Source organism: Balaenoptera acutorostrata, chromosome 13 (assembly GCF_949987535.1).
Source record: "Balaenoptera acutorostrata chromosome 13, mBalAcu1.1, whole genome shotgun sequence".
Classification (NCBI taxonomy): domain Eukaryota; kingdom Metazoa; phylum Chordata; class Mammalia; order Artiodactyla; family Balaenopteridae; genus Balaenoptera; species Balaenoptera acutorostrata.
The window spans coordinates 81,803,406-81,825,533 of NC_080076.1; the positions used below are offsets into that span (position 1 = coordinate 81,803,406).

At 46.7% G+C, this 22,128-nt stretch overlaps 1 protein-coding gene across 1 annotated transcript in view; it reads right to left on the minus strand.

Moving 5' to 3' along the window:
- Nucleotides 1–22,128, minus strand: part of KSR2 (kinase suppressor of ras 2) — a 394,653-nt gene that overhangs the window by 145,312 nt on the left and 227,213 nt on the right. Inside the window, exon 5 of the mRNA XM_007189467.1 lies at nucleotides 19,169–19,353. Coding sequence (XP_007189529.1) covers nucleotides 19,169–19,353 — 185 coding nt within the window. The remainder of the gene's footprint in view (nucleotides 1–19,168; nucleotides 19,354–22,128) is intronic.

Genomic DNA, 22,128 nt, shown 5'->3' on the forward strand with positions numbered 1-22,128 from the left:
TTAGACACCTGACCAATGACAAGGTGGCATGGCAGATCAGTGGGGCAAAAGAAAGCCTATTTGACAAATGGTGCTGGGAAACCGGCTATCCATTTGGGGGGAAAAAAAAGGAAAAGAAAAAGAAAGAAAGCTGCCCTTATACATCAAAATCAATTCCAGGTGGGTAGGACAATGTGTTTATGACCTCAGGGCAGAAAGAATTTATTAAATAAGATTTTTTAAAAGCAAAAGCCATAAAGGAAAGAAATGATACATTTGACTACATTAATGTTAAAAACTTCTATTCATCAAAAGAGAAAATAAGGAAAGTGAGAAGGCACACCACAAATCAGAAGATATTTGCCACACATATAACAAAGAATTAGAACCCAGAATATGTTTAGTCCCTAAAAATCAATAAGGAAAAAAAGAGAAACAACTCAACAGAAAAAAATGGGCAAAAGACACCGACATTTCACAAAGGAGGAAACATGAGAGGCCAAAACACCTTTGAAAAGATCCTCAGCCACACCAGCAACTGGGGAAATGTGAACGGAAATGAAGCTGAGACACCATTTTATTCTCACCAGATGGGCAAAGTAGTTCAACAGTCTGGCCAAATGAAAGCTGGCAAAAATAGGGAGAACCAGGAACCCCATGCATCATTGGTGAACATATAAACTGATGCAACCATTTCGGCCACCAATCATACATCTTCCGGTCCCGTGGTTCTCTCTCAGCCATGGGGTGATTTTGGCCCCCAGAGGATGTTTGGCAATGTCTGGAACGCTTTTGGTTTCTTAAGTGTGTGTTTTGGAGGAAGGGTACTACTGGCATCTCGGGGGGGAGAGGCCAGGGATGCCGCTAAACATCCCACAATGCACAAGACAGTCCCCACCATGAAGAATTACTCATCCCCAAGTGTCAACAGTGCTGAAGTCGAGAAACTCTGATCTCATCAAGTTGAATGCTTCAAAGTAAAAAAGAGGGGGAAAAAATCCCAGGGTCCATCAACAGAGGAATGCATGCATTCATTGTGGTCTAGTCATACCATGGAATATTACCATACTTCACTGACCTTTAAGATGCCATTGAGTGTTAAGGTCATTAATTTATGAACCACTAAGATAGAAAGAGGCTGCCAATTATCTAGGACACAGTGCTTTCTTACACTTAAAATTCTTAAATTTGGTGTTATTTCAAAATCTCTTTTAGATTTATTTAGACATATTTTATCATATATCATGCTGCCCTGTCCTTAAGCCTTTCTGCATAGACAATATGTATAGACAATTTTTGGTTTCAAAGCCAAGTCATGGTGTGATATTTCTGAAGACTTTTTCAACTCCAGTGAAACTCAACTCATGTTAAGATCAACAAAGCGGAGGACCTCAGAAGTGACGACATCATGAAGAGCCACGTCTGTGTGCACCGGATGGGTGACGAATGACAACGACAGCCTGACCCCGCCAGGAGGACAGAGACCATGAGGTGCCATAGATTGCAAATTACAGCCCACCTTCAGAGGCGCTGAACTGCGGGGAGACGCGTGCATCCTAGAGCTGGCGACTCACGGGATGTGACGGCATGAAAGTGAATGCAATTATTCACATAGATCTGAATGAATCTCAAAACCAGACTATTCAAGAAATAAAAAAGCTGCAGAGGATGTGAAGTCTGATTCCATTTCTGTGAAGTCCAAAAACATGCAAAAAGAGAAATGGAAGTAAAAACAAAAATAAACAAATGGGACCTAATGAAACTGAAAAGCTTTTGCACAGCGAAGGAAACCATAAACAAGACGAAAAGACAACCCTCAGAATGGGAGAACATATTTGCAAATGAAGCAACTGACAAAGGATTAATCTCCAAGATTTACAAGCAGCTCATGCAGCTCAATAACAAAAAAAACAAACAACCCAATCCAAAAATGGGCAGAAGACCTAAACAGACATTTCTCCAAAGAAGATATACAGATGGCCAACAGACACGTGAAAGAATGCTCAACATCACTAATCATTAGAGAAATGCAAATCAAAACTACAATGAGATATCATCTCACACTGGTCAGAATGGCCATCATCAAAAAATCTAGAAACAATAAATGCTGGAGAGGGTGTGGAGAAAAGGGAACACTCTTGCACTGTTGGTGGGAATGTAAATTGATACAGCCACTATGGAGAATAGTATGGAGGTTCCTTAAAAAACTAAAAATAGAACTACCATACGACTCAGCAATCCCACTACTGGGCATATACCCTGAGAAAACCATAATTCAAAAAGAGTCATGTACCAAAATGTTCACAGCAGCTCTATTTACAATAGCCAGGACATGGAAGCAACCTAAGTGTCCATCATCGGATGAATGGATAAAAAAGATGTGGCAAATATATACAATGGAATATTACTCAGTCATAAAAAGAAATGAAATTGAGATATTTGTAGTGAGATGGATGGACCTAGAGTCTGTCATACAGAGTGAAGTAAGTCAGAAAGAGAAAAACAAATACCATATGCTAACACATATATATGGAATCTAAGAAGAAAAATAAAAAGGTCATGAAGAACCTAGGGGTAAGACGGGAATAAAGACACAGACCTACTAGAGAATGGACTTGAGGATATGGGGAGGGGGAAGGGTAAGCTGTGACAAAGTGAGAGAGTGGCATGGACATATATACACTACCAAATGTAAAATAGATAGCTAGTGTGAAGCAGCCGCATAGCACAGGGAGATCAGATCGGTGGTTTGTGATCACCTAGAGGGGTGGGATAGGGAGGGTGGGAGGGAGGGAGACGCAAGAGGGAAGAGATATGGGAACATATGTATATGTATAACTGATTCACTTTGTTATACAGCAGAAACTAACACACCATTGTAAAGCAATTATACTCCAATAAAGATGTTTAAAAAAAAAACATGCAAAACTAAACTACGTATTGTTTAGGAACACGTACATGTGAGGTGTCCCACAAAGAAAAGCAAGACATGGTAAAACAAATCCAGGATGGCGTCATCCCTTGGGGGAACAGAAGGGGAATGCACATAAAGGGCTTCCAGGAGCTTGAGATGCTCTATTTAAGTTCAAGTTCTGTTTCCTGAGTAATTTTATCAGGGCTGGGACTTGGGTGAAGCAAGGAAGGCACTAGCCTGCAGGAAAAAATTTAAGGGGGTGGTCAAAACACTCAGGTATCAAGATAAATATATTTTGATGCAACATTTTTAAATGAGTTCAAAGAAATCCATGAGAAACAAAATATCAAACTTTTATATAAGTACTTACATGACCTTGCCTCACTTGCCACTCACTAATCCCAGCTCTGGTTTGAATAAAACTTTATTAACAAAAACAGGCAGCCAGCCCACAGGTCATAGTTTGCCTACCTGTTATTTTAAGATATTGCATTAACATTTTATTATTCTTCTTTAGAGTGTATATAGATTATAAACATACACATATCAGCACATACACATACGTATTACGTATAAATGCAAATACACTATTTTTCATTTGGGATATATATTTTTAAAATATTTCAGAGAAAGGAAAAAACAGTGAGAAGAACACCCAAAACAGCATTGGGCTGGGAGATCTCCCTGCAGTCACCATTTATCAGTCATTTTCAGTAAGATCAAGGGATGTTTCCTACCACGAACCCCAAATAGAGGGATGGGGGGCTTCACTCCAGCCTCTGTCAGGATGAGTGGATAAAGAAGATGTGATAGATATATATATATATTATACACACACACACACACACACACACACACACACACACTGGAATATTAGTCAGCTGCAAAAAAGAATGAAATAATGCCATTTGCAGCAACATGGGTGGACCTACAGATTGCCATATAAGTGAAGTGAGTCAGAAAGAAAAAGACAAATATCATACGATATCACTTATATGTGAAATCTAAAAAAAAATGATACAAATGAACTTATTTACAAAACAGAAATAGACTCACAGACATAGAAAACAAACTTATGGTTACCAAAAGGGAAAGGGGGGGAGATAAATTAGGAATTTGGGATTAACTGATACTACTGTATATAAAATAGATAACCAACAAGGTCCTACTGTATAGCACAGAGAACTATACTCAATATCTTTTAATAACATATAATGGAAAAGAATCTGAAAAAGAACAGATATATAATATGCATAAATGCATCACTTTGCTGTACACCTGAAACTAACACAACATTGTAAATCAACTATACTTCAATAAAAAATTTTTTAAAAAAGCCTCTGTCAGCCTGCCTGGCAGTCCTCTCGATCAGCCTTCCCCAATGGAGAAGAATTCTTCAGTACAGAAGCCACTTTGCTATCCATTCTTGAATTTAATCTTTATCATGCTGCTGTGGGGGAAGTAGCAGAATCTTCACTTTCCAATGGGGAAACTGAGTCTCAGAGAGGTTGACTAACCCAGCCAACACTGCACAGTTAGGAATGGCAGACCCCGACTCACACTGTGGGTTTCTAATCCATTCAACACCCATTCCATAGACGCCAGCATCCGACTGGCGGGTGTCCTTTGTGATTTAAGAAGTGCCTTACCCAGTTTACCATTAAATCAGAAAGTGGGGTGACAAGAGGATGCAAATGGGCTTCCGCTGAAGCTTTTTTGGCTGGGAAAATGGCTTAATCCAAAGAGCTTATTCCCATAGTGTTGCAGGCAGTATAGACCCTCGTGCCTGAGGGTGGGCGGCAACAGCTGTGTCTAATTGGTTTCCACCCCCTCCTCCGCCAGGAGTCCCCGAGGGGTGCACGTCCAGATTCTCTCACGTGGCAAACGGCCGTCCAGGGAGCCAGTGGGGCATCTTGGGAAGCAGCACTAACTCGTTATGGTCACTAGGAGGCCATCTGCGAGGTGATCACTCGAAGGCACTGATTGATGAGCAATTTCACAGCTGAGAAGAGCTCATGTCACTTTCCCAAAAAGCACCCAGTTTACTCCCAGACTGATTATACAGTCACCGGGAGACTGACTCATGAGCACGGCGCTCGCATACGTCAGGGCTGAAGATGTACCCCTTACGGACGCATGTTAGTGTCCTGGGGCTGCCGTAACAAAGTACCCCAAATTGGGTGGCTTAAAACAGCAGAGATATATTCTCTCACAGTTTTAAAGTCCAGAAACCTGAAATCAAGGTGTCGGCAGGGTCACGTTCCCTCTGTGGCTAAATGCAACCCTTTCTTACCTCCTCCGGCTTCTGGTGGTGGCCATCCATCTTGGGAGCTCCTTGGTTTGCAGCTGCATCCCTCCAATCTCTGCCGCCATGGTCATATGGCATTCCCCGTGTATGTTTCTGCCTTGGTGTCCAAATTCCCCTCTTCTTAGAAGGACACGGGTCATATTGGATGAAGGGCCCATCCTGCTCCAGTATGACCTCATCTTAACTGATTATGTCTGCAATGATCCCCTTTCCAAATAAGAGCATATTCTGTACTGGGGGCTAGGACTGCAACATATCTTTGGGGGGATCTCAATTCAACCCATAACAGACCCACCTGTCAGAGAGCGGAAGATGCCATTGAAGGGAAGGGTAGAAACTGTACAGGCGAGTCAGTGCCTGAGCCTGAGGCTAAAAGCTTCCCTCAGCACTGAAATTAAACCGCAGATACTAAACTAAAATCCCGGATCTGGCTCCTGTTCGCCTTGCCAGCCTCACCTCTTTTTCTCTGTCCTGCCTCACCCACAGGCTCCTGGGTTCCTGAAACCTGTCCAACTCTTTCAGCCTGGGCTGTTCCTTCTGCCTTAAATGCATGTCCATCCCATTCATCATCTGGCCAACCCTACTTAGCCTTCAAGTCTCCGCATAAACAGCCCTTGCTCATGAAAGTCTTCCTTGGTTCCCCGGCTTGACTAGGCATCCCTGCTCTGCCCCACCCCCATCATCGCGCCTCTGGTTTAATTTGCATAGCATCCTGGACATCCACTCTACAGCTCTCATCACCACTGAAATTGGCTCATCTCTGTCTCCCCCGGCAGTCTGGATGTTCCGTGAAGATGGAGATCTTGAATGTCTATACATCTCCTTATCTCTGGTACCCACACAGAGAGGAGGCACTCTGAAATATTTTTGGTTGGATGGACAGATGGAGGAATGACTCTTGAAGAGATCAACTTGAAAGTTATACTGTTGGAAAAGCCATAGTTCCTGAATATTTTCAAAGTTCCCTCCGACACGCCAGAGCTGGCTTTGTAGCATAAGGGAAAGCAGAAAAGTGCTCTGGACCTCAAGGTAAACCAAGTCCTGACCCCAAGTCCTTCCTCCCTCTTGGTAACCCTGAGAAAGTCACGTCACTTCCCTAGACCACGCTCTTCTTGTTTTTCAAAGTGAGAACATCAGGGTTGTTACAATGAATACCACACCCCCTGACACCTTAGTGCTAAGTGCATTCTGGGGTTGGTGGGGGATGGGAGCGTCTTTTTAATTCATCAGTGACATGTTGGCCTTGGGATGAGTGGACCCAATTAGGAATCAGCAGTCTGAGAAAACACTGTCTGTCCTAGAGCCTTGGGTTTCCCACTCAAATCATCATTTAAAGAAATTTCCAGGATAGCAGCTCCAAACTGAGTTTCAAAGACGTGTCTCAGAGGCCACCACTGAGGGGACTCGGGGATGGTACACAAAGCCCCCTGATGGACATAACCCAGAACAACTGCCCTTTCAACCTGCTGATTCATATACTGGGGGTTTATATGAGCTTCTTTTTGAAGCAGGGGTTTTATTGTTCAATAATATTAATAATCGACCTTTAAAACTCCAGTCTAGAGAAAGGATTCCTGACTTGAATTTTATAGACCTGAAAATTTAATAAATGGGAGACTGCGTAGAGTTAGCAATGTCTGTTTCTAAGTAAGGACACTACGTAAAAAACAATCACCATCTATAATTACCCATCATTTCACTTTAAAAAGGACATTTAACACCAAAAAGTTTTGATGGATGTTATCTCAAACTAAAGGGCTGTTTATTAAGTTCACTAACATACTTCATGGAAACACAGTCTGTTTCTGGTCCTTTTTTTTTAATCTGGCTGGAAGCCAGTTGAAAACAGCCCCAGGCCCTAACCCTCATCTGGGGGCTGGTCTCTGTGACATAATTCCAAGGGAGCTTGTTCAATACCCAGATTCTGGGCCCAGCCTCAGAGAATGGGATGGGAAAGAGATTCAGAAGCAGCTGACCCATTAGCGCCAGCATTTAGGAAGTGCCAGGGTCTCCTCTTGCTTAAATCTTAGGTATGGGGTCAACAATTTGATTCTGAGACTTCTGCACAGCTCCTGACTTTGTAAGCCCTTCACAAGCACTGAATGAATGAATGACCCAGGAGGGGAAAAGCAGATATTTGAGGCCCTCTGGACAGCTGGCCGAGTCTCCTCATTGGCGCTGCTCCCATAGCCTGATCTGTCTGTCATCCGCCCTGGGAACCACAGTCCTGTCTGTATTTCACACCTGTCTGCCCACCCACTTCCTCCACCTCTGCAAATGTGCCTTCAGAGGCCTGTGCTGACGCCTCGGTGCCGGCCTGGCTGAAGATGCAGCAAGGGGACCAGATAATCTGGCGGTGATCAGTGTGTTAGCAAACAGGAATGGCAGCGGTGAATCACAGCCCTGGCAGGACCCCAACACCTGTAAATCACGCGGGATGACACTGCAGACCAAAACTTGTCTTCTATTTATATCCAGAGCTTGAGATGAGAAGAGAAAGTTCGCAGCACCTACACTGATGACACAGGTGTTCAGAAAATCCTACAAGAACTTACCTCCACCTGTCTAGGATAGCTTCTGAATACGCTGGCTACTCCGGCTGGATCGGTGATTCTCGGCCTTGGCTGCACATTGCAATCACCCGGGGGGCATTAAAAAGTACTGATGCCTGGGCCTCACCCTCCAGCGGCTGTCATGTCACTGGACAGGGGTGCAGCCTGGGAATCAGAATTTTGAAAAGCTCCCCTCACCCAGGTGATTGGGATATACAGCCAAGGTTGGAACCACCAGGCTAGAAGTAGTTCCTTCTTATTTCACAGCCAGCTGGAAGTCGACGGTGAAGGGGAAAAGAAAGATTTCTGACACCCTCTGAAAGTAGGAATCTCAAGTAGACAGAAAAGGAAATAACACTCATCAAATAGGTTCATTCTCTTTTTCTGAATTAGTAATTGTTCATATTTCCCCCTGGCTACTCAATGAGGAGAGAAACAAGTGAGAGCATGAATCACAGGTACCCAACCCATAGATCAGTGGCTTTTTATAGGGGCAGTTGTTGCTCTTGCCTGCTCAGCATCCCTATTCTGGGAGTTACATCATCCAGGTGTTCCTTGGAGATCTATTCCCTTTCATCGCAATCCAACTGGTTCAGTGGGGTTGATGCACTTAGATCTATAAAGATGGAAGCCTGAAGCAGCCAAGGGCCACCATGAAGGGAGAGCCTAACTGAGAATGACACCCGTAAGGAGGAAAGCAGGACTATGAGATGGGAGAGAAAAAGAACATGGCTTGATGACACTGAGTTCCTGGATCCAGCCATTCCTGAAGCCCTTGTTTATGTCTAGATTATTTTTCAGTACCTAAACCAGAAAGTTCCCTTTTATTTGCTGAAGCTGGTATGTGGTGGGTCTCTGCATCAGAAAAAGCCCTAACAAATGCAGTCTTGGAGGTCTCTAAGCCACGTAACTCTCTTTCGCCAATAGCCCCCACTCCTTTGTCCAGGTTCTGTGGGATTTCCAAAAGGACGAGAAACTGGGTACCAAAGGGCTGCTTCCTCTGTCTGGACACCTGGATCCCCCACAGCATACATCTGAAGTAAGTTTACACATGAGCAGAGGCCGTATTGTCCTTGGTGCAAACCTCGATTTCATAGTCTGCCTCCCCAACCAATGCCCATGGAAACAGAATCCCAGACTGCTCAGAAAGGGTTGTGAAGGGGCAGTCACCTCAGTGTGGACGAGCTGGGCTGTGGGCGTGGCAGCCCTTGACAGAGGAAATGGGGCCTTGGAGAAAAGCCTTGGTTTCTCATGGGGACCAAGTGGCCTCATTAAATAAGGTGAGTGGAGAAGCCTCACCAAAAACCACACTGCTTCGGTTCTGTGTGTGTGCGTGTGTGTGTGTGCATGTAACATATATAACGTATATGTGTTATATATAACAGATACACACATTAGTAACATTGTATTAATAGTAATTGCTGACATTTATTGCCTGCTCACCATGTGCCTGGCCCTGTGCTAGCAGTTTACAGGCGTTCTCTCATTTAATCTTACAACTGCCCTATGAGGGAGAGCCGACCATTCTCCTAACTTTGCAGATGAGAAACTGCAGCTCAGAGACCTCACTCCCCCGAGGCCTCCCAGCCAGTAGGGGGCAAAGCTGGGCTCTGAAACCCGGTCTTGTTTAGTTCTGAAGACTGAGCCCAAGTCAGCCCACTGCCTGTTTGGTAAATAAAGCTTTATTGGGACACAGCCCTGCCCCTTCGGTTACCTAAGGCTGTGTTCACGACACTATCGAAGAGTTAGTCGTTGAGACTGTCGACTTGCAAAGCTGGAAATATTTGCTCTCTGGACCTTTACAGAAAAAGTAGCTGAGCCCTAAATAGTCACAGCGGCTGCTGCGGTTTCCAGAAAGTGCTGAGGCTAAAGGCGGCACGGGAATGCCGGGATTTCCCCAGGCCAGCAGGGATGGGGGGCTGTGACAGGTCCCCCTGAGGCCTAGGAAGCAGCCTGTCTTCGGAGAAGGAGGACTCTTCCCACTCAAAAGGAGTAACAGATAGGTAAAATGCCTGGGATGAAAATTAGAGTTATCAGAGCTACACCCTAGAGCAGGACAGCCTGTGTGGCACTTGAGTGACAGGGAAGGTCGGGAGGGGAGCCCGGGAGCACAGTCCTGGGGATGAGAAGAAGAGCAGACCCTACGTCTGTGAAAAGAAAAGCTTCTGTTATCAGAATTAGCAAAGGACACGTCGTTTATGGCAGGTATGGGCACAAGGACCCTAACAGCCCAAAAGGACTAATACACTCAGTATCACACTTTACACGTCAGGAATTCAATCAGTAGTGATGGTTCCATTTAGGTATGGAGGGGGGTGGACTGATGTCCAGCAGAAACCAGGGAGGACCAAAGTTGACCGAAACCCCAACACCGTATAATAGTATCGATGACCACAGCAACACAGGTAGTGCTTCCCAGGCACCAGGCACGGTGCTCAGCATCCTTTTATTTCATCCTGATAACCACTCCACAAGAAAGGCCTATTAGGCCCATTTTGAAGATGGGGAAACTGAGGCTCAGAGATGTTAGCTAATAAATGGCAGAAATGAGATTTGTGTAACTCTCAATTCCGTGCCTGGCTAATGCCAGGATGCTATGGCTTCACCTTGAGAGTGGAGCTGAGTCTCCACCTGGAGCCGGGGGTTAACCTTCCCTGGCAGGTTGTGTGCTTCCTGGAGACCCCCAAGGAGTGTCAGAAGGATAGAAAAGAAATTCCTTGCCATGGATCACTGAGAAACACAGCCCAAGGGAGACACAGAAAAAGGAAAGGATTGTCTGTACAATAGTGGAGACACGGCCCCACTATCTTGGATCATGAACTAATCTGGCCAGAAAGATGCTCCTCAAAGCCCCTGAGGACAGGGACCCTTGTTAATCATTTTTACTCTAATGGACAGTGATTTTCAGCTTCCCCAGCATTCATGTTCCATTTTTAGGCAAAATCCTCCCATTCTAAGCCCAAAAGTAAAGTTCACAGCCCAGGATTAAGCCAGTAAATTTCCATCCCATTTCCCTGACCCTACCAGTTGGTTCAGAGGTGGCATGTGGTCACACTGGTTGACTCAGTGAATCTCAGACTTAAACAATCTCATTCCTTTACTATGGACCAGAAGAGGGAAGGGGCTGAGACTTCTGAGGCCATATCGCCACTACATGGAAAGCCTAAGAGTGAAGCCATCCTGGAGAAGAGCAGAGCTGAGAGAGATATGGAGTCCTGACATGAACTGAGCCCCTAGATCCAGCCAAGCCTGAAGCTCATGCAACCCCTGGACTTTTCAGCTACATGTGCCAATAAATGACCTTGACACTAAAAAAAAAGTTCAAGTTTGTTTACTGTCACTTGAAACCAAGCCATATGTCCATACTACCACCATCGTACAGCGATAAAGACCTGCTTATTTTCTGATTAACAAAATAGTTCTTGGCAGTTTTGCTTGGGGGCCTGCTTCTCTGGTCAGTTAAAGCAGGAGAACCATCCATAAAATCCCAAAGACTACATCGAAGTCTAGCAACTTCAGCTCCTGCCTCAGTGATGCCCAAACCAGCCAGCTCTACAGCTCTGGAAGGCAGCAAGCAGAATCCTTTCTCCTTTGCTCTCTAGATCCTGAGTAGCTGAAGGCCCACAATGCTGGCCACAAAGTGAATGCTCAGAAATGGCACTGTCCATTCAAAAACATTTATTTGTGCAGGAGGGGTTGTTACTAGGACAAAGGCACAATCAGACACAGGTCCTGATGACAGGGAAAGGGATGCCCGTGCCGCCAGTGTGTACCTGACTGAGGATCAGGGCTCACTCCAAGAAGCACAGATGACCCCCCTGGCTCCTAGCACCAACCACTTGCCAACCGATTTTTGCTGCCACAATTCCCAGTGGGAGCAATCATAACAAAAGGTCTAAGGTTGCCCATTGCATGCTGAGCCCAAACTCTTTGTGCCAAGGCAGGAATTCCAAAATATACGGGCAGATCAGAGAAGAGGGAGTTGATAAAAATCCAGCACTAGCCTCACATAAAACATACATACCCACCTGCACGCTCCCCCAACACACACACACAGCACCAGCGCCCCCGTACACACAAAACATGTCATCTTTTAAATGAAGGCACTGTTTCCCTCCTCTCAGGCACTTTCAGTAGCACTTTCAGAAGCTTCAGTTTTGCAACCATCTCGGTGTAACGGAGAGAACCATTAGTTAGGCCCCAGGAGACCTAGGTTCAAAGCCCAGCTCTGTAATCCTGGGCAAGTCCCTTCCACTCTCTGGCCTCAGTTTCTCCATCTGTAAAATGAGAGCTTGCACTCAGTGATTTTTGAGGCACCTACCAGTTCCAACCTCCATGATTCTAGAACAGAGGTTAAAAACTGGGAACCCCAAGACCAAATAGGACCCACAAGCCCATGGGGTTATTTAAACTGGTTCACGCATCGTTGAAAGATTTTTCACTGGGTGCTTACATTTTAAAACTGGGAGTCTTCTCATAAACGTCACGGTCTCTGACTTCTTTTGAAAAAGCCAAAGATCTGGCAGCCCTGGGCCCACAAAGAGGGTCTGCACAAAGTAAAACACAACACCACTTAGACAGAAGTCCCGCCAAGACTGCACGGCCTGAGTCTAACCGTGCGGAAACATCAGACAAACCCAAACTGAGGGGCATTCTGTAAAGTAGCTGGTCCCTACTCTTCGAAAATATCAAAGTCACAAATGACAAGGGCTAAGGAACTGTTCAAGGTCGACACAACCGCTAAATGCAGTAGGTGACCCCAGACTGAATCCTGCGCCAGAAAAATAAAATGCTCTAAAGGATGCTATTGAGACAAATTGCTGAAATTGGAAGATGGTTAGGTGAAAGTCTTGATCAGGTAAGTTTACTAAATCTGGTAACTCTGTGTGGTTATATAAGAGAGTATACAACCTAGCCTCAAATGGTTCACCAAAAGGAGGGAGGGGGAGAGAGAGAGAGAGACAGAGAAATCAGGGTTGGGGGTGGGGGAACTGGAGAGAGGAAGCAAATGTAAAGAAATGTTAAAAACTAGTGATTCTGAGTTTAAGGGGTACAGGAATCCTCTGTATTGTTTTTGCAACTTTTCTATAAGTTTGAAACTATTTCCAAAAGAAGCTTTAAAAAAAAATGACACATAACCGAGTGATGCTCAAATGTTCACGTGCAAAATCCCCTGCAGGGCTGGTGAAAAGTCATGTACCAAAATGTTCATTGCAGCTCTATTTACAATAGCCAGGACATGGAAGCAACCTAAGTGTCCATCAACAGATGAATGGATAAAGAAGATGTGGCACATATATACAATGGAATATTACTCAGCCATAAAAAGAAACGAAATGGAGGTATTTGTAATGAGGTAGATGGAGTTAGAGTCTGTCATACAGAGTGAAGTAAGTCAGAAAGAGAAAAACAAATACAGTATGCTAACACATATATACGGAATCTAAGGGAAAAAAAAAAGGTCATGAAGAACCTAGTGGCAAGACGGGAATAAAGACACAGACCTACTAGAGAATGGACTTGGGGATATGGGGAGGGGGAAGGGTAAGATGTGACAGGGTGAGAGAGTGGCATGGACATATATACACTACTAAATGTAAAATAGATAGCTAGTGGGAAGCAGTCGCATAGCACAGGGAGATCAGCTCGGTGGTTTGTGACCACCTAGAGGGGTGGGATAGGGAGGGTGGGAGGGAGGGAGACGCAAGAGGGAAGAGATATGGGAACATATGTATAACTGATTCACTTTGTTATAAAGCAGAAACGAACACACCATTGTAAAGCAATTATACTCCAATAAAGATGTTTAAAAAAAAAAAAAAGCAGGATTGGGAGAGGGATGGTGCAAGGAACGAATGTGTCATTATGAAACTTTCTGTATCATTTCACTTGTTCCCAGGTGTATATATCTGAATGCCTGTAAAGCACCTACACCAGCACCTGCCTGGCGAGGGCAGATGGTCAGTACGTGTTAGCGATCTGCTGGTTTCTAAATACAGCAAAGATGCCAGGTGACATGGGACATGGGTGCTTCTTGTGTCTCCTGGGTGAGGGCAGTGGGAGCAGGCCTTCCGCTGCCTCATTCTTGGGGAGAAAAGTCCTTCAGGTCACTCCAACAGGATATATGTTTTCCCCTTGGAATTCCACTGAATCAGGTCAGACACAAATTTCTCAGAATCTCTCCTGATTCTGAGATGAGAGTATGGTTCAGGCAGCCAATTTTTGTCAAGACACGCGCTCCTCCTCCCCCTCTTCCGGGCGGAGGGAGGGTAATGAACCTTGGTCTCAAGGATCATTAAACCGCAGTATATAATCACCCCCATCCTGAGTCTCTGTACAACCCTCCCAGTGTCTGGTTTCTTGGGAGGCCACAGCTCGGCTTCATCAGTCTTTATTGCTACCTGCTGCGGCCACCCTAACAAATCAGGCTTCTGACTCAGCCTCAGGGCACATGAGGCCGGGCCCTCAACTGAGGGTCAGCTACCTGTCGCTGTGTCTCCAGGACAAAGAACAGGAGTTGCGTGGAGAAGAGATGAGAAGAGGGCACGGTGAGATGGGACAAGGTGAGGGCATGCTGTCTTTCAAACGCCTGGTGAAGGACAATATTTCATAAGATCGGGGCCTCGTATCAGACTCCAGCTGGTGCCACTGGGGCCAAGGTGGGGATGTCCGGGTACATCAGTCACTTGTTGGCTTTTGTAGCTGCTGCCCTGAAGTGCTCAACCTCCCACCCCCAGGCAGCTAATAAACTCCCAGAAAACTGCAGGAGGCAAAAGTCCCCCGTCATTCCTCACCTTCTACCAAAGATGTTCAGGATGACATCTTTTGGCCACGTTCTGCAGCTGCCTGGCCCCCACAGGAATGGCCACCACCTGGGACAGTGGGTCCCCTAAATATCAGCACCAGAGTCCGGCGGGGTAATAGTTCGCTAGCCAGCATGGGTGCTGATTGCTGAGCAAGCGCAATGCTCTGGTGAACAAGAGGCATCCTTGGAGCAAGGCTGGGCCCCACCATACAATCCCCCAACTAAGCAAGGGTGCCAGAGGGAAACCTTGAACAAGTTAAGCTCCCTACTTGCTGAGCAGGCAAGTTCCAGTGGAGACAGCGTTGCCATTTCACACCCCAGCACTGCAGACTGGCGGATTCAGAATGACTGCAAACTCCACCTCCTTCCTGGCCTGTGACCTTGGGCCAGTTACTTAAATCTCTCAGCCTCAGTTTCTTCATCTGTAAAATGGGGATCATAATAGTACCTACCTGATGGAGGACTGTGAAGCTTAAACAAAATAATAGAAGTAAATTGCCTCGCCTGAACCGATGATGCTTGGGACATTGTCAACACACAATAAATGCTAATTGCTATTATTAGCATCATTTTCATCATTGTTACAAGCTATCCCATCACATAATGCACAGCAATAGCTCCCCGAGCTACCCTTTATTGAGATTCAGCGCTCTAAGCTCTGGCCCCTGTGCTAGGAAATTTACATGATTTCCTCAGTTTGTCCTCACTACCTCCTTGCCGGGTAGAAACAGACCCACAGGGCTCAGTGATGTGCCCAAAGATATGTCAGCCACCACTTAGTTGCTATAAACCCCAAATCACTTCTGCCAGCCAGTAATGAACGATGATGTAGGTGGCACTTTTTTCATTCTGAGGAAGCTTCTTTATAGGGATCATAGAGGCTACCTAAGTCAGCTGGGATCAGAGATGCCCTCCAAGGAGCCAAAGACACACAGCTTATTAGACCAAAAATGGTCCATGGGTGGAGGGCATCCAATCAGATACCACAGGGGCAACACGGCATGCATGAATGCAGCATGGAATAAATAAACACAGCGAGGATGGAGAGGTAAGTCCGTGGTTCTCTACTTCTCTGGGAAACAGGTTCACTCCTGAGTCAGCATCTTCCACACTGCGCAGCAGAGTCTAACACCTTATGTTTTGTCCATAGCTAACCTTAGAGACAGATTCCTCAGAAGCCAGGGCTCCTTCTACTCCCCTCCCTCCCCCTGTTTGTCACCCCCAGACCAAGGAAGGAGGGCGAGCCCCAAGGAGGTAAGTCCTTCTCGCAGCCCATCCGAGGTGGCTAGGCACCCCGAGGGTCCAAGACTCGGCCACTCTGCAGCCGGAATCTTCCTAATGCTGACTCCAGGCATTACCATCAGGGGTAACAAAATGCAGGATCACCACCCTTCACAGCACAGCCGCAGCCAGAGCTGACGGTGACAAACGGGCGGACAGACTCAGACTGGCAGGGACACAGCCTCAGAGGCTCCCTCGGCTGGGTCGTGGGAGGCAGGCTGGCACTGGGGCCCAGAGGCAGGAAGTTCTCCTCTGGAACTCAGAGTGGCATGAGATTGGGACTGTTGGAAGCATGGGGGAGCCGGTGCCAGCAGCTGTGTTCTCCCAACGGCCCCGGCCTGGAGACTCCAAAATCAGCATTCTGAGTGAGTCCAAAGATCTGCCTAGGAAAAGCCACTTTGCATACTCACTGGGTAAGCCTTAGGGTTTCTCAGCTCTGGAATGGACCTGCGTGGAGTCTCTTATTGTACAGTTGGGGAAACTGAAACCCAGATGGAGACAGGAAGACGGGATGCAGGTTAGATTTGCATTTGGATTCAAAATCTACAACGTGGGCAAGATCACTCACCTTTTGGAGCCTCAGTTTCCTGATCTGTAACATGGGAATGATGATGTCTGCCTCAAAGAGTGCAGTGAATCTTAACTGCGACAATGCAGCTGATGTGCTCCGCAGGGACAAAGGTCATACAGACAATTGGTGACAACACTGAGACTTCAGCAGAGAGAGTCTCATTTCCCGATCTGGAGCCTATTCCAACGGGCTGCCTCTGTTTCTATCATTTGTTAGGATCAAAGAAAATGGGACTGGTCCATAGGGGTCCAGCTAATATTTGGGTTACACACTTGTTCCCCCACTGAGACTAAAATGCTATCTTTCTCCTTCCTGGGAGATCAGAGAGCAACCTCTCTGCATACAAGGACCAGGACTGTCCAAAGAGACAATAGTGTTTCTAGGGCATCTTAGTATCAGGAGCTGATTTTAATTCAGGACTTTGCTACTGCCCACAGGCAAGCAGGGAAGCCTCTCCTCTCAGATGGAGATGGGGCAGGCATGAAAAGTGGGGAGCTATGGTGAATCCTTGCAGAACTCTTTGGCAGAAGCAGAGGTCTGAACGTGCAAGTCTGTGGGTTGTGGGTTTTTTTTCTTTTTTTCAGCAAGCTGGAAATGTTTCTACTCTGGCCAGAATTAAAGTGCAGGGCTATGGTCAAGCCCTCTGAGGTGGCCAGGCTGACATTCACTCACGGGACGGCGGTGCTCGAAGACAGATGGCTGCTGGAAGCAGCTGCCCAGCATCCCGCCAAGGTAAATTCCAAGCACTCTTAGGGCCATAAGGAAGTGGGGAGTGTGAACTGAAAGGCATTTAGCCACAGCCTCAAAATTAACCACGGAGCCAGAGGATGGAAATGATACTAGGCTAAGGAGCCAATAAACATCAGAACAACAGCTATCATTTATCAGGCACTTACTCTGTGCCAACTACTGTGTAGACAACTTGACAAATATGAGCTGATCTAATCTTCACAACCATCTATGATATGAAGCTATTGTTATGCCCATTTTACAGATTAAGGAAACTGAGGCTCACAGAGGCTCTTGACTTGCTCGAGGTCCGCACACTGCTCAAAAGTAACAGAGCTAAAAAAAAAAAAAAAAAAAAAGTAACAGAGCTGGGACTCGAACCCAGGCAGCTCCCTCCAGGGCCATGACGCTCTGCCCCACCCTGCTGTCGTTACACATCGGATACGTCATCCCCTTTTTTCTCGTCCAGGCTCACCACGCAGCCCTCTGACTGCCACGCAGGCCCACCCACCGTCATGGAGTGTTTCTAGTCTCTCTGACAGTGATTTCTCTTGACAAATTGATAAATTGGCCTTCTGGCGTTGACGTGTGTCATGAGTGCTATTTTAGTTTGCTTGATTCAGGGCCTCTACCCTCTGGGCACTGAGATAAGCCAGGCTCTGGAACTTATCCTAACTGATGTCCACACAAGTCTCTCCTGGTACCAGACCCTCCAATGATTCCTGCAGTGGACTCATGGGACACATCTGTGGCTTGTAAACAGTTCATGGTTCTGCCCCGGGCCAACCATCCAACTGGGCTAAGGCAGAGGTTCTGAACCTAACAGTCTTGACACTGAACATTTGTGTGGGATGTTACGTGTGCAGTTTTCCAGGAAGAAAATTAATAGATTGCATCCAATTCTTAAAGGGCCCATGGCCTCCCTAAAAGAAGTTTTAAAACCCTTATGTAAAGGTAAAGAATAGAACCCCACATTTAGAGAAGGGTACCCCACTGGATATTTGAGGAACTTGGTTATCAAATCAGGCATGATGGATAAGCTTGTATACTCTGGAGTGAGAAAGAATCAGATTCAAATCCTGACTCAACTACTCCATAGCTGTGTGACTTTAGGCAATTCTTTGATGTCCCTGGGCCTCAGTTTCCTCATCTATACAATGGGAATAATCCATCCGTACCACTGATTATTGCAAGAACTAAATGATATCACACATGTGGGTGAGTAGCATATACTGGTGCTCAGTAAACATCACTTATCATTTATCACAGCATCAACATGTGGACACAGTCTGGCTGTATTAAGGGCAAGGGGTTATTTCCTACAAATTCTAGCACCCCCTCCTCTTCCTGAGTTCCCAGGCAATAAAATTTTTGTCTTGGCTGGCGGACTGGTTGGGCTTTTTTCAGGGGCTCCCCTCTGACCACATCTGTGCCTGTTCAGCAAAATGGGCCTCTAGGCAGAGAAGATTAAACGCCTTCTGAGACCTCAGCTCTCGATCACCAGAAAGATCCATTTCCTCTCCCAGGAATAACCACTTTGCTGCAAAATGCATGGGAGCAGAATGTAAGCCACTCCAGGCCATGCTCAGCCCAGTTTGAACCCAAATCCATCTTTGAGATGTAAAGGTTATGCGCTTTGACCCGCGGTGGGGGAGAAAATTACAAAATTGAATCAGAGATGCCTTATCCACAGTGGCCAGGAAAAATCCTGTGACCGGACTGCTGAGAAGCAGAGGAGAGAAAAGGCTGATGTTTCCTTTAATGCCTTGCATGCTTCCTTCCTGCTGTCATCCCTACACATCTGCAGGCCAAAAAAGAGGAGGCACATGGGACCAATGACAACAGCCTCCCAATTATGCCCCCTTCTCTCCGAAACCATCCTCAGGGGCATGAGTGGCGCAGGTGGAGGCGGCAGACGGACCGCGGATGAGGTGTGTTCCGCACGCATTTCCCGAGTATTTTCACGGAAGGAAAAGAAGAGGGCGCGCCCCGGCGCGGAGGGCAGCAGGTGCAGCTGCTGGGGACTTACTTGAGGAGAAGTTGGCCTCGGAGTGGACGGGAGGGGTGGAGGGCAGGAAGGGCGCGTGTCCCACGAAGAAGGAGCGGAGGGAGCGCTCGGACAGCAGCGGGGAGCGCTGCTGGGAGGGGATATTCTCACAGCTGCCCACGCTGCTGTGGATCTTGAGGTTCAACGGCTTGCTTTTCTTCTTGGCTCTGAAAGGGAGACAGAAAAAAGAAGAGAGGGAAATGTATCCCTAAGCACACACAGTGAGAGCAGGGGGACCCAATCTCCTTAGCGTGGCACCCAGTAACCACTCCCCACCTCCATCTGGCCCTGCCACCCTCTCCGGATCCCTCCCACTGGGCTCCAGCCACATATTTTGTGCTGCTTCTCACCTCTAACCCTTGGTTTATGCTCTTCCCATGGCCTGGGAAACCCTCCCCTTCTTTGTCGGGTCAAGGCCCCATTTGTTTTTTTACAACTCTGGTGTCCTCTCCTCCAGGAAGCCTTCCTTGACACCCCAGTCCATCCCAACCAGGGTTGAGTGTTCTTCCTACAGGAAGCCTTCCCTGATACTCCCCCTTTCCTCCTAGCTTGGGGGTGTTCCAGCTCCACCCTCCTAAAATATTCTCTATGTATCTCTGTGGCTGCACTTTCCTATATTTTCCAAATTTGTTCTTTTAGGCTCTGTCTCCCAAGTGGACTGAGGGTCTTTGAGGCCAGTGACTCCGTATTGTTCGTTTCTCTGTCTTTGGCAACCAGCACAGAGCCTGGCACACAGTAGGTGCTCACGAAATGTTTATTAAATGATCGATCTGGATGAAGACAGCCACTCATAACGCTGCATTTTAATTCTCCATCTTCCAGGCCTGACTGTGAGCTCCTTGAGGGTCGGAACCTGTGGTTTTTGTTGTTGGAGCGCTCAGCCCATAGCTCGGCCCCAGCTGAATAGAATGTACCTCTTGGGCTGGTTCTGAAACATTTCTCCCCTTCCCCAGGAGTTTAGGTGATCAGCTGAAGAGAGTTTGGTCCAAAATTAACCTCACCGCCTTCCCCCCAACCCCCAACTCCCGCAGTGCCCTGTTCAGGTGTGGCCAGGAGTTGGGCGCCCTCTTGTGGCCAAAGCAAACCTGCCTCGCAAATGTTCACAGATCCGGATGCAGGGCCCAGGAAGGGGTGTTCATTTAAGACCAGAGGCCTCCCACACAGGCAGCCTAAAAGTCACCCTCTCCAGGAGGTCTGCTGCCCCTCAGCTTTAAGGAGTTCAAGTGTGCCTGCAGAGCTGCCCCCCGCAGCGCTCGCGCGGGCAGCCCTGCTCCCCATCCCCGCGGGGGTCTGCAGCAAGGCCCAGGAAGGCGCCTCCTGCTAGAGCAGCACGCGATGGCCGGCTCACCCCGACCGCGGCTGGAGAAGAGCAGGCAGCGGGGGTGGCAGCATTTCATTCCACACGAGCGTCCAGTGGTGGAGAGTCACAAAGGCGTCTACACAGAGGGAGTGTAATGTAGGAGTTACACTCGCAGGCTTTGGGGTCAGGGAGTTTGGAGCCTGGGTCCTGACTGTGACCTCAGGAAAGTGATCTCACCTTTTCGTGCCTCAGTGTTCTCACCTGGACGATGGGGGAAACCACAGCACCTACCTAAGAAGGATGGATGACGATTCTACGGGATCATGTGCTTGGCAAGGGGCCCAGCACAGAATGAGGGTTCAGGTGACCTGATGTTAACGTCACTATGACCAGGTTAAACTGGCTGTCTGTATAGCAGGGGCTTAACCTTGAAGAAGCCAAAAACTGAAGCCAAGCCATGTTTTTCACCTGAAACACCCAACAGCTCCCTCAACTCACCACGACCCTTGGCAGATGAAGAGGATGCAGTCAAACCCTGCAGCAATAGGTACCATGATGATCTCCCAAACACAGATGGCAGCCTTGAGGCACTGGGCCACTAAGTGATGAGGCCAGATCCCTTGTACAAGAAGAACCAAGTCTATATGTAAAATAGATAACTAATAAGGACCTACTGTATAGCATAGGGAACTCTTCGCAATACTCTGTAATGACCTACATGGGAAAAGAATCTAAAAAAGAGTGGATGTATGTATATGTGTAACCGATTCACTTTGCTGTACAGCAGAAAATAACACAACATTGTAAATCAACTATACTTCAATAAAAATTTTTTAAATAAAATAAAATAAAAAGAAGAAGCAAGTCTAACCCAGCACAAGTATAATAGTAGCTCAATGCTGCTTCACTCATGGCCACAGATGGAGCAGAGAAGGGGTGTGTATAAATAAATGTTAGTTGGACAGATGGATGGATAAAAGGATGGATGGATGGATGGATGGATAGATGGATGGGTGGGTGGATAGAGGGGAAAAGGGTGAAAAGTGGAAGTATGGAATGAATGAAGGACAGAGAGGATGAGAAGATGAAAGAATGGGAGGGAAAATGGATAGAATGAAAGAGAGAATGAGAAGATGGAAGGATGGGGAAAGGGAGGATGGATGGAAGGAAGAATGGATGGATGGATGAATGGATGGATGGAAGGGTGAAAAGGTCAAAGGATGAAAGGGTGATGGATGGATGGATGTAATGAAGGAGGAGAGGATGGTAGGATGGAAAGATGGATAGAAAGAAGGGAGGAAGAGAGGATAGGAAGAAGAGAAAGTGGGAGGATGAATGGTTATTTAATCAGAGAAAGTGGAAGGAAATTCTGTATCGCTTCCCACCCACCAAGGAAGCCTTTGTAGACAGGATGTAGGATTCACCTTTACCATCTGTGCTCATTACCCAGACGTGCTTGGAGGGGAAAACAGACACAATCGACTGTGTCTGATGACTGTGACTATAATTTAGTGGATATTTTGCAGTATATCCTGCAGATGCAGTTAAGAAGAACATCCTCTCCATGATCTTCACAGGATATTAGATATCTATTACATAAATGTATTTTCTGGAAATGGGGCCAATTCTGGGGAAAGCAGCA